This window comes from Eretmochelys imbricata, chromosome 1, assembly GCF_965152235.1.
Source record: "Eretmochelys imbricata isolate rEreImb1 chromosome 1, rEreImb1.hap1, whole genome shotgun sequence".
Classification (NCBI taxonomy): domain Eukaryota; kingdom Metazoa; phylum Chordata; order Testudines; family Cheloniidae; genus Eretmochelys; species Eretmochelys imbricata.
In genome coordinates, this window is record NC_135572.1 from 153,193,095 (window position 1) to 153,205,849 (window position 12,755).

The following is a 12,755-nucleotide window of genomic DNA, read 5'->3' on the forward strand; positions in this document are numbered from 1 at the left end:
AGGACTACAGGGTTTTGCAAGATTTTCAGGGAGATGAAGGCATATATTATCTGAACATTGACTGTAGGAAGACTAATCTAGGGGAGCATCCTCCTAGTTATTTTTAAAATCAGCTAAAATGCCATTTTTGTGATATCTGAATTGATAGGCTGCGTACATATGAAATCTGTCGGACAGATGTACACACAAAATGCAATAGCAACAGAGAAACATTAAAGTAGGTGTGTATCTAAACAAGTCTAACCCCAGAAAGGTTTTTTCTTTAATAATAGCTATTACCTTAGCGTTATAAATATTTTTCTGCAATTTCTCTTTTGTCAGTATGCCCCCAGAATTCTTCCAGTAGAGGACTGATTTTTCTTTTTACTGTGCGTGCCAGTGGATCTCCATTTTCCCCGAATCTCTGCATGCTTTAACATCATTTTATTCTTCTCTGTTATAATTCCTATTAATTTGTTCTTCTTCTTTTTTACAGCATCACTTTTGCTATTTTAGTTTACACATGCATACTTCAGAAAGTGCTTCTGGTTTACTTTCAGAGCTTTCTCTATTCCTGTCCTGTGTTCAGAGCACTGCATTTCTGACAGGCTGTGAGTTGTGCTCCAGTCACAAAGACTGTGTTCATATGCCTCCGAATCAGTGTCTTATTCTGTAGCCATTGCCTGACTAACCTGGAGTTCTCACATGTTAACTCCATAAGACAGCTTTCCCTTTGCCAATGCTCAGCTTTAACTCCTATAACTCACCTAGAATAGGCATTGTGCAATGAAGTATTTTTTCTTGCCACAACTATGACCTTCTTTTTCCAACCAGTTGGTGAGCTGAGTATCCTCCTGGGTGTAGTTATGACCCACCAGATCTTCTGCAAGTGTTTTGAGACCCAATTTTGGTTGTTCTTGAGACCTGGCCTTCTAGGATTATAGGCTTGTATGCCTTTAGTGTACACACAGGTTTTCCATTCTCTTCCATGCTTAAGGCGCATGACTGCCACTTCCATAGTTCATCCAATGCTTAAACTCTGTTCGATATAAGCTCTGGCTTACTAAGAGGTGTTCTGTGAAGCTTGACTGATGAACAATTTTGCACTATTTAGATCTTGATCTCTCTGTCCATGTCAGCTGACTCACATGTGAGCGTGGATCAGTTTGTCAATGCCTCACCTGGTTCTTATCTCACTTGTCTGAAGTCATATGTTTCCTACACCACAATCCTTTTTGTAAAGAGGTGGTCAGGCACAATGCTCACTCTTTCTCAAGGCTATCCTCACCTCTGCTAACTGGTTAGTTGGCCAGTGATATATAAATATCATTGCCCTCTTTGTCCACAAAGTAGCAGAAGTGAAACTTGGAATTTCAATATCAAGTAGAGCTGACAGATTTCGGAGTCTGCTTGTCTATTTCTGCCATTGTTGAGTGACTGCTCCATCCTCATAGATAGTGAATGCTGGGCACGTCAGGAAATACAAATACCATGCTGCTTTTTAATTTTTGTTTGTTGCTCACTTTATTATCTTTGTTTTCTTTCAGAACCTTTCTTTCAGAACATGCTCCTTCACCCCCTTTAAGTTTTCTATACCTTCGTTGTTGTAGACTTTGAGAAGTTCCTCTTTAAGTATTTTCAATACCGTGAGTTGTTGCACTATTGCCCAAATCAAAGACAGCTGCCATATTGTCCCTGTTAGCTTCTTTTGCCATCAACTATGTGGCCCACAGAACCCAAACTAAGAGATTCTTGTCACTCACTTCATGAGAACGGCCATACTGGGTCAGACGAAAGGTCCATCTAGCCCAGTATCCTGTCTTCCGACAGTGGCGCATGCCAGGTGCCCCAGAGGGAATGAACAGAACAAGTAAGCATCAAGTGATCCACCCCTGTCACTCATTCCCAGCTTCTGGCAAACAGAGGCTAGGGACCCCATCCCTGTCCATCCTGGCTAATAGCCACTCATGGATCTATCAAATGATGAGTGCTCATATTATGGTAGCACCTAGAGATCCCAACCAAACCAGGTCTCTATTGTACTAGGTGTGGTATATACACGTAGTAAAAGACAGTCCCTGCCCTGGAGACTTTACAGTTTAAATAGATAAAATGGGAAACAGAGGTGAAGTGACTGGCCCAGGGTGTCACAGCAAGTCAGTGGCAGAGCCAGGAATAGAAGACAGGTCTCCTGACTCCCACTCTGAAGCACTATCCACTGAACCAAGCTGCCTCCTGTACACATATGTTTTCTGGCTACCCCACTAGATTTATGTTTTAAATTATGCCAAATTATTGACTCATTAGTCAAATGCATGCTATAATTGAATCCTGTATGATTAATATTGTCAATAATTTACAGTATCAACTCAAGCTGGTGTTACAGTTTGTGGCTGGCTAGAAAGAAAATCAGATGATGAGATAGACCTGAAACTTCCTAATTAACTAAATTAGCCTCTTCCACTTTCAGAAGGAGAGGCTTACGGCATGGCTTCCTTTAAAATAAGCAAGCAAACAAAAATAACAACAACTGATGTGTATTCAGTTTGTGTTTTTTCTGAAATTTTCTGATAAGCTGCAGCCCAGGGTAGGGACTGCATGAAACCTGGAAACTAAGTCTCGACATGAAAAGAAATAGATTGTATGGGCAACTTTAATCATATAGGTGGGTCTTTTCAGTAAAGAGCAGAAGCCAAGTTTTGTTGCATTTCAGAGCACTCCCAGACTGCCAAAGAGAGGCAATCATGTGGGGGAAAGGGCTCCAGACTTTAAGAACATTCAGTTTTGTGGTTTTACTTAAAACCAGAATACTTGGTTGTCATGCCTAAAATGAAAAGGGAAACTGTAGCGCAATCATGGCCAACTGGATAAAATACCTAAGGCCGCGTACTAGGGTTGAGGGTGGAATGACAGCAGAGAAAAGTCACATGTCACTCTCTGTGGCTTCATTGTCATGGTCCTGGTTTAACCTAGATTGTTACCATTACAGCAAAAGTCTCTTGCTGTATTCCTTCTGTGCAGTTTTACAAGCAGTGAACTCTAAAATAGAAAAAGGAGAAGTACAAACCATACAGGGTAGCTCCTAAGCTTCCTCAGAGCTCCTTCCTCTGGATTTGGGTCAGCACAACGCCCTTGTATCTCGCAACCATTTTTAAGGCTGCGTTTCTCAATGTTTTAGCATGGGCCGCATTTTAATATAAAGTTGGCTGTGTGGACCATCTCTGCTCCTATTTGCCATCCCATAGCATCTCTGTGGCCAAACTGGCTACATGAGAACATCACATAGGAAAGTATTTAATATATGTTTGCTTCTTTTAATGCAGTTTAGCATCTGGAAATAAAGAGGAGCTGGCACCATAGGAGTGGCCAGCTTTCCATGGCCCACCAGCAAGTGCCTCACACACTACAGTTTGTAACTTCAGTTTTAAAGTAATGAGCCCAAAGAGGCTCAGTTGCAACTAATTAGCTCCCAGCTGGGAGTTCCACCCTGCTACTACTGTACCCTAGATGGGAATTAACCCCTGAAACTAGAGGCTTGGCATGGCCTCCTCTGAGGACACCACTAGAACGGGATACAGTGGGGCTTTTGGGGATGCAGGGAAAATCTGTCCAGCTGTTACTCTCCAATACCCTGTATCCACCAAGTCCTATCCTGTTCTTTTGTAAACCCCTAATAGTATTCCAGAAACATCCTTTCAGCCAGTGATCTGCCTACGAGTCATTTGCATTATGATTCCAGCTGGTGAAATGTTTGTAGCTGTGCCGGGAGGAGATGCAATTGCCTGCCAGCTACAAGGACAAACCAAATTGGCAATGCTGGGCTTACTACTGGGGATTTGTGAAGCCTCCCAAAGGATGATATGGGCCTGGGGTGAAGTCAGGCACCAGAGATTGGCTCTCAAGTACTTTTCTATGAATTACATTAAATATCCCAAATGTTGCTATTTTTGACACAAAAAAGCTGTGGCCACTGTCAGAAATTACGATATTTTTGCCCTGGAACAAGTCCACAAAAGTTGCTTTGGAGAGGCCATCTCTGGGAGAGAAAGGGGAGTTCCCTCTCTATTCTTGTTCAGGCCCCCAGATCTCTGCTGAGACTGTCTACATGGATGCTTGTCCACTATGCCAAACCCCAAGTCTTTTAATTTAAATAATTGTTCAATGGCAATGGCTTTTGACTACTACAATACAACAGCAAACTGGGCGGGAACGGGTGACCTAGGGCTCTAGATCATGTTTCAAGTCCTCTCATCCTTACTGGGGGCACAGGGGAAAGAGTGAACATATTTGGTTTTATCTTTGTATAAAAAGCATATTGCCCTGGAGTTACTATGGTACATCCAGAGATGCTTATTTTAAATAAGCCCCTTTTTTGAAAAGGACCTTCAATTGGTCTGATCAGCAGAACTGTGGAGCTCATTTCCAGTTGCTCCTTCTTGGGTCTTGCATATACTGAGTATTTGCCCCCACTTCCAGCCATCAATGGCCAGCTCCGGGTATAGCTGCCCTGGTACAAACCCTAACTGTAAACTGACAAAGCCACTATTTGTACTGGTGGCATTTACCTCAGTTTGAAACCTCTACCACTACTAACTGTGGCTTTCCTTAACTATACAAATTTGTACTGCTGCAGCTACACCAATGGCCGTAACTGGGGCAAATCCTCAGTGCAGACACGGCCTGACCGTGAGTGCCCATAGCTGGTTTTAAAATGTTGACGATTGCTAAACCTTTTGATACATGTGCAAAGCTAAAAATAGAAATAGGAATTTCACTCCACTTGACTCCCAGTAGACTTGGAGTGGGATTTTCAAAGCATCTAAGTGTCATAGGAGTACAATTCTCCTTGGCTTTCAAGACAACTTCTCTTTGTAGATCACCTAAGAGCTTTTGAAAATCCTGCCCTTTACCTTTTGATAGCTATATATATTTCTGCTATGAAAACACTACAATCAAAGTTTAAGTCAAGGTGAAGCAATAACACTCTGCTATATATAAGACGGGGTTCTCAAACTTCATTGCACCGTGACCCACGTCTGATAACAAAAATTACTACACGACCCAGGGGGGCAAAGCTGAAGCCCAAGGGCTTCAGCCCCAGGTGGGAGGCCTGTAGTCTGAGGCCTGTAGTCTGAGCCCCGCTGCCCAGCGCTGAAATCAAAGCCTGAGCCCTGCTGCTCAGCCAGGCGGTGGGACTCAGGCTTTGGCTTTGGGCCCCTGGGCCCCAGAAAGTCTAATGCCAGACCTGGTGACCCCATTAAAATGGGGTCATGACCCACTTTGGGGGCCTAACCCACAGTTTGAGAACTGCTGGTATAAGACAAGGGGGTATACTCATTCAGTTGTCTTTTCTTGGATTTAAGGGGGTATACTCATTCAGTTGTCTTTTCTTGGATTTAAGTTCAGCTGTAGGATGCTTTTTTTCGCTCAGCTTTGTAAAGTCTTATTGCTGGTTTCTGGAGTGACCATCCTGTGACTGCTACAGGTTTGATCAAAGCAATGCTCCACACATGACAGCTACTCATAATTGAAGGTGGCAAAGTTACACTCACTAGTGTAACTAGTGTTGTCACCACTCCTGGCACCTTTTGCCACTTGTTTGCTGAATCTCCAAAATCATAATTGCGGTATTGTTATTTGCTTGTGAGGAACACTATGGATATCTGAAGGGGCTCACAATAAGCTGGATTGGTGATGGAAACAATGTCCTGAACTCCATCCTGATGAGTGCTGCTAAATTTGGAATGCATCTGCGTGTCGCTACTCCAAAGGTAAGAGAGTCCTGCACTTCGAGGAAGGGAAGTAAAACTTTCTAAGACTCAAGTTCTATTCTCAGACACTTGCATACCTCCCAGAAGCTGTGTATCTGGCTAGCCTGTGCATAGGCCACACAAGTGTGAAGAGGTTCCTCCCCCATCATTGTGCCACCACAATGTAGCCCACAGTGAAAACATGCTGAATTATTATTTATTTCTAGAGGGGCTAAAGTGCAGTTTCATGCAAAGAAAGAGATAAGCTCTCTACCCCACATTACTTACAGTCTAAAAAAGACCACCATTATGTGCTTCACTATGGGGTCTCAGTACCTTGATTTAAGGAGATCCCCAGGAAGACATAGTGTAACACCATCAGACCCCGGTTGTTGATAGGTGGGATTGAACCTGGGACCTCTGGAGCTTAGTGCATGAGCCAAAAGTCAACTGGCTCTTAACTAAGGCTGTAGAGCAGGCTCATTTAATTCTTTCTAACTGGTCTTGGTGCCACTAGATGGGACAGAACACCAGACGCAGACAGTGTGTGGTTTACAATAGCACATAGCCTATACCAGTGTTTCACAACCTTTTCAAGTTGGCAACCACTTATTCAGAGTAAACAAACACCAAACCACTTTATATTTACCATAGAAGTATTCCAGTGAGAACAATGCTAAGGCAATATAATTTATTTGTGTGTGTCCTGGAAGGTTGACAGAGAATACTTCCCTTAAAGGGTAAGGATGTGTGGGGAGTGGAGGAGTGAGATTTTCTTTGCTTTAGATTATAATAAAATTTTCAACATCTCATGATGCCCCTGATTTCCTTTCTGGTTCATCAATTCAGAAACACTGGCTTAGGCACAGCAGATGGAGAGGAACAGGGTGTCAAGCAGGAATATAAATCTCCTTATCTTTGCTATTTGGTATCATAGTTGCCTTAATCTCAATGGATATGCACGTTTTGTTTGGTAGATTTTTTACATAGATTTTCTTTTATATATAAATTAAAATGCAACATGACTCATTGGGGCAGGGACTGCCCTTCTACAGTGTGTTTGTGTTGTACTCTACCTAATGAGGTCCTGATCCTGACTGGGGCCTTTCAGCACCTACTTAAATATAAATAATAGAATTGTGCAGGGGATGGACACTGGGCTTCCCAAAATTTTGCTTTGTTCCAAATCGGAATGAAACTTGAAAGTTTCAGAAGTCTCTGGAAAGGAAAATTACAAAGAACTCCTTGCTTTACATTGACTGAAATTTTTCATTTAGACAAAATTGTTTTGTTTTAATTTTAACTTAAAAATCTGATAACATATAGTATAACACAGAATAAAAAATCAAGACAAAGTTATTTCAAAATGAAAAATTGAAATAATCTGTTTCAAAAGTGTCAAAATGGAATGTTTTAACATTGTTGGAACACCTTGTTGATGAGGCCTGGCCTGGCCTGGCCTGAATAACTAACACCTGGAGGGAGGCCTCAACAGTTTTTGGAGGATAGGATTAGGAAGATAAAGAGATCAGTAGGCTGAAAACAGAACATTTGTGCTAAATTAGCTAAATAAATATGTCAGCAGGCTAAAAAGACAGAATGTCTGAGCCAGCTAAGATAAGAGGGAGAACACCCAGAGAAACATTTACTAGTAACAAGAATAACAATATGTGGACAGAATATGCTTCACAGGGATTGGTTCCTGCAACATAATCAAACCAATCCCAAAACGTATAATGCAATGTTTAGTAAATGCAATGTGTAACTCTATATATATAAAAGAAGTGGTTTGCTGAGTAACTTTGAATGTGTGGTATGCCCTACCCACTCCCTGCGTTTGTGTCTGATCAACTCAGCTTTGCATTGCTGTATGCCAAGTAAAAATATCAGTGACGACGTCTGGAGTAGAACAGAGTTCTTGGGAGGCCACGTGGAAACAGTTCTCGAAGGGAATTCCAACACACCTTTCCCCAGTTTTTCTCCAAAATGTAATTTCAGTAAAATCGACGCAGTTTTGCAGAGCATTTTGATTTAGACAGAACAGCATTCTCCCATGGGAAATGGTTCCATCAAAGTTTTTCTGACCAGCTCAATAAAATAATAATGTAAATGTGCATTGTAACGTTATCATCTTTTTGACAGGGCTTTGAACCGGACCCCAACATAGTTAAAGTAGCTGAAGGGTACTCCAAAGAGGTATGAGCCAGTATGTTAAATATGGTTTACTTTATGTTTTAAATGAAGTTGTCTGACCTCCCCTGCCTTATTCACATTAGTATGGCACCAAATTGTTTTTCACAACTGACCCCTTGGAAGCTGCAAGTGGAGCCAACGTCCTAGTTACGGACACATGGATAAGTATGGGACAAGAAGAGGAGAAGGCAGAGCGAATGAAGGCTTTTCAAGGTTACCAGATCACAATTCAGGTAAAGGTCAAGTTGACAGTGTTTCCAGCTCTTGTGAATGTTTTGTGAGTGATGGTATTTCAGAGGGCTTTGGAGCTGGTCTTGCGATGATGCGAGAAGCTCCTGCCCCCTTGTAAAGTTCAGCCCTGCCAGAAACTGGCTGAGTCTCTCCCCTTCACTTGCTGTTCTCATGGCAGGAGGGAAGGGGAGATCAAAGTGCCCAGCAGCTCAGGGATGCTCCTCTCCCTTCTCCCATAAGAAACACAGACAGGACTGTGCCTCTGCTCCTCCCCCACCCCCCTGCAGTACCTGGCCTGGGAAGGGGCAGAGGGGGGTGAAGAGCCCCTAGAGCCGCCCCCTCCAGCCTGGTAAGGGAAGAAGCCCCTTCCCCACCCCCCGCAGGTCTATGAGAAAGGAATGAAGAACACCAGGAGAAGCAGAGCTGAGGCTGGGGTATGGGGTGGGCTGGATGGGGGGAGGGGAGGGTGGAGGCTGATGGGGTAGGGGAACTGAACTGAGGGTGGGGGCTGGGTGAGGGCAAAACTGAGGCGGGAAGGGGACAGGATTAATTGCTGGGCAGAGGGTGGGCAGATTAGGGGTGAGAATTCCTGCAGCAGAGGCCAGAATCACCTTACCCAATACATTTGGGAGAGTGGACAGCAGTAGCTGCCACACATAGACACACTGGGGATGGGCTCGGGTTGTTTAAAAATTAAAAAACAGACCAAAAAACCACAATATAATCTTTTAAAAAAATCTCCTGATTTTTTTGGGGAGGCAGGGGAAGTGTCAGACTCATGATTTTTGATCTCTTGAGGTTGGCAGTACAGAGTTTATTTGTTCTGGTCCACTTCTGTAGATTCCATTTTTAAAGATCAACACCATCAAAGCACTCATTTGGTAGTTCTTATGAGGAAATGTCATGGGTATTGGTGTATACTTCACACCAATGCAAAGCCCCCTAACCAACACAATTGCTGTCTGAGTTACCTGAGGCTTCCCCGCCAAGCTTTCTCTTTCAGTCTGGCCTTTCTGGATGGGCTCTTACTGAATGCATAAATCTGGGGCACAAACAGAAGGGAGAGTCAAGGCTCTGCTTCTCCCCTTTTCAAGGACTCTTTATTTAACCTTCTGGTCCTCCCAGCCAACTCTCCTTATTATATCCACACTGCAAGAGAAGATCCTTTGTTTCTCAGGCTAAGTCGCAATAATGCTCATATTGCAATTCATAGAGAACACGGCCAGGACACCATGATGGGCAGATTTGTATGTATCTGTAAATGGGCAAAGCTTTAAATAAATATTTTTAAAAACCCATTTAGCTGAAATATTTATCAGAGCAACAACTGCTAGAGATAATGGAAACAAAATATTAGCGATTGGAATATAAATAATGACATTTTAGTCTCTGTTAGAATCAGTGATCTAACTGATCATGTTTTAACTCTCGGTCCCCAGAATGCTAGTAGGAGGCATGGTTCAACTTGCTTAAAATGCTGTAATCCTTTGTTCATCTATTAGATTGATGTATTATGAGTTACTGATGTCAAAAGAATTGACCAAGGCCTTTTTAGGCCTGTCTTAATATGCAGTTATTGACATTATCCATATATTTTGTTCGCATGTGGTGTTACTGTCCAGGGTGTACTTATTGATTGACCTGCTGCTTCACCACAATTCTTACTCTCCTTTCAAAGACAAAAGTCTAGTGATGAAATCCTGGCCTCACTGAAATCAATGGTAAAATTCCCATTTTTGACTTGAATGGGCCCAGGATGTCACCATGGATTCTTATCTTATTTGCACTCGTATCAATCTGGACTAACTCTGCTGACATCAGTGGAATTACTTGGGGTTCGCACCAAGTGTAAATGAGATCAGAATCTGGCCCAAACCAGTTGCTCACCACTTAAAGATCTTGCTAATGTACCATCACATCACTCAACTCTTTCATGCTTTTTTATCTTTAGACTGGAAAATATGCAGCCTCTGACTGGACCTTTTTACACTGTTTACCAAGAAAGCCAGAAGAAGTTGATGATGAAGTATTTTATTCTCCACAATCACTGGTTTTCCAGGAGGCTGAAAACAGAAAATGGACAATTATGGTATGAAAACCAAATAACAGTTTGGGCATGGGTGGCCGGTGACCTGGCTGTTGGGGGCAGCTAGTCCCTCCCCTTGTGTCCAAAACCCCACCTCACCTCTCCCGTTCTGTCCCCCTCCCCTTCAGGAGCCCAGAGCACCCCCACCACAGACTCCGGCCCCAACTCCAGACAGCCACGGGGCGAGGCCCCAGCCCTGGTGCTCCGGGCAGCAGCACGGTCAGCCCTGGTGTGCCAGGCGGTGCAGCCGTAGTACCAGCCCCCTGAGTCCCTACAGGAGGCAGGCCAGCCAGTACCGGCCAGCCAGTACCAGCCAGCCCGGGCCAGCTAGGGAGCTGGGAACCACAGAGAGGGGGCCTGGCCTGGGGGTGGAGCATGGGCAGGGCCATGCTAGGCTGTTTGGGGAGGCACAGCCTACCTCTGCCTACGATACCTGCCACCCATGAGTTCGGGGTTAGGCAGTACTTGACTATCGTTCTACCCTTCAATCCAGATTTGAATTTAGCATGACTTCTCAGTAAAGCCCGTGCCTTAATATAAATGTTTCAAAACCCTACCCTAATATGTCATGGTTTTAAGTGCATCAAATGTCAACTCTTTCCTGCTTGTACCTAAATCTAATCTTGCTTGACCCAGATTATTTTAATTGAGTGAGATCTACTCTTTTAACTGCAATTTATTGTATGGAAGTCATTGAGTTACACTAGCAATTAGCTTGAGCCTTGTCTACACGTAAAACTTAGGTTGACCCACCTTTGGCACTCGGGTGTGAAAACTCCATACCCCTGAGTGCTGCAGCCACGCTGATCTAAACTCCCAGTGCAGATGCTGGTCAGTCAATGGAAGAATGCTTCCATTGCCCTAACTATCATCCCTTGAGGAGGTGAAGTTACTGCTGCAATGAAAGAACCCTTCTGTCTCTGTAGCGTGTGCCTACACTGTAGGGTTACGGCACCAGCACCATAGCTATGCTGCTGTAACCTCAATAGTGTTGACAATCTCTTAGCTCCACCTCTTTCAAACACTCCAAATACCGATCCCAAGAATGGTGCTATAAAGGCTACAGTTTTAAAAAATGGTTATAGCAGATGGCATCAGAGATGGCTCTCAGAGCTGCCATGGAAGGTAGTGGGAATTTTGCTTGAAGGATTGCGAAATGAAGCCTTTGAAGTAAAAGTATGTGCTCTCTACTTACATATTGGGCTATAGCCCTGGATAACGCTAAGTGTACCATGCGAGCTACAAGAATATATTCAGCATTAAACACAAATTGTAACTCCATCCTCAGTATTCCTACCAGTGTCATATTTTTCACAACTACTAGTTACTGTAGGTTTTAGAACAGTCATGCTGACAAACATCAACCTTCTCGAAGTGAGAAAACAGAAATGGGGTCACCAGCATTCGCAGAGGAACTTGCATTTGTTCTAAGCACACCTTTCCGATCAGATATTACTGTAAAACAGTGGCAATATAAACTAGAGAAAGAACAGAAGTGCAGGGTCTGTGTATACAACACATAGAGAAAAACAAATCTGATTAGATACAATCTTACTTCTCTCTGACTGCCACTTTCCAATACTCTCATTCTACAATTGATATATCTAAAGATTGTCAGAAAGTATGAAGCAAGCAAGAAAGTTGCATGACACACAATACAGCCAGGGTTTTCTATTTTATGGGGCAACAACAACTGTAGTTAAACTGGGCCAAATCTTGAGGTCCTTATTCAAGTAAAACTCCTATTGATGTCAATGGAAATTTTGCTCATGTCTGCATCGAGGGTCAAATTTTGCTCCCATATACACAAGTGCGGATCAGGAGTAACTGCAGACAGAATTCAGTTAAAAAGACTTTAGAATTTGGTCCAGTATTGATATTGGTTCTAGCATTGTTTCTCTGAACTCCACCCCTATTGTGCATTCATGTATGGTGTGCACAGAGGAAACCTATTGAATACTAACAGAACACACTAATTTTTAGACTCTTTGATGTTTTGCCATTGGAAATTCTAGAAAATAAATCTAAGCATGCAGTTTCTGCTGGGAAAAATCGTTTTCAGCACAAAGCCTTGGAACTCAAAAATATTTTTTCCCTGTTTATTTTGTTTGCAGTGTCTGTTTCCAATATGACTGGGGTTTTTTTTCCCTCCCCCTCTAGGCTGTCATGGTTTCCCTGCTGACAGATTACTCACCACAGCTGCAGAAACCTACATTTTGATGCTTGGGTTCCTGCCAAGAGAAAATATTCCTCACCAGCAGAATATTCTGGTCTGCAAATATATAGCTGTCTTTCATACAGGATCAAAGCAATGAATGATTCCTTCATAAAATTGCATAGGTTGGCTCCACTGAACTGTATGATATTGCTTTGCACTCATGAAAACCTTGGAGATGATGTGAATTAAACAGTGCAGCATTGCAAGAGTAGCGCTTTTTCTAGATGCTTTAAGTTCTGTAGCTTTTATATCGATTCATGTCTTTTAAGTTTTCCAAAGCTGTAGTTTAACAAATGGA

General features: G+C 42.9%; 1 protein-coding gene across 1 annotated transcript in view; it reads left to right on the forward strand.

The window, feature by feature from the left end:
• Nucleotides 1–12,459, forward strand: part of OTC (ornithine transcarbamylase) — a 36,049-nt gene extending 23,590 nt beyond the window's left edge. The window contains exons 6-10 of the mRNA XM_077807223.1: nucleotides 5,628–5,750; nucleotides 7,872–7,925; nucleotides 8,006–8,155; nucleotides 10,105–10,242; nucleotides 12,400–12,459. Coding sequence (XP_077663349.1) covers nucleotides 5,628–5,750; nucleotides 7,872–7,925; nucleotides 8,006–8,155; nucleotides 10,105–10,242; nucleotides 12,400–12,459 — 525 coding nt within the window. The remainder of the gene's footprint in view (nucleotides 1–5,627; nucleotides 5,751–7,871; nucleotides 7,926–8,005; nucleotides 8,156–10,104; nucleotides 10,243–12,399) is intronic.
• The last annotated feature ends 296 nt before the right edge of the window (nucleotides 12,460–12,755 follow it).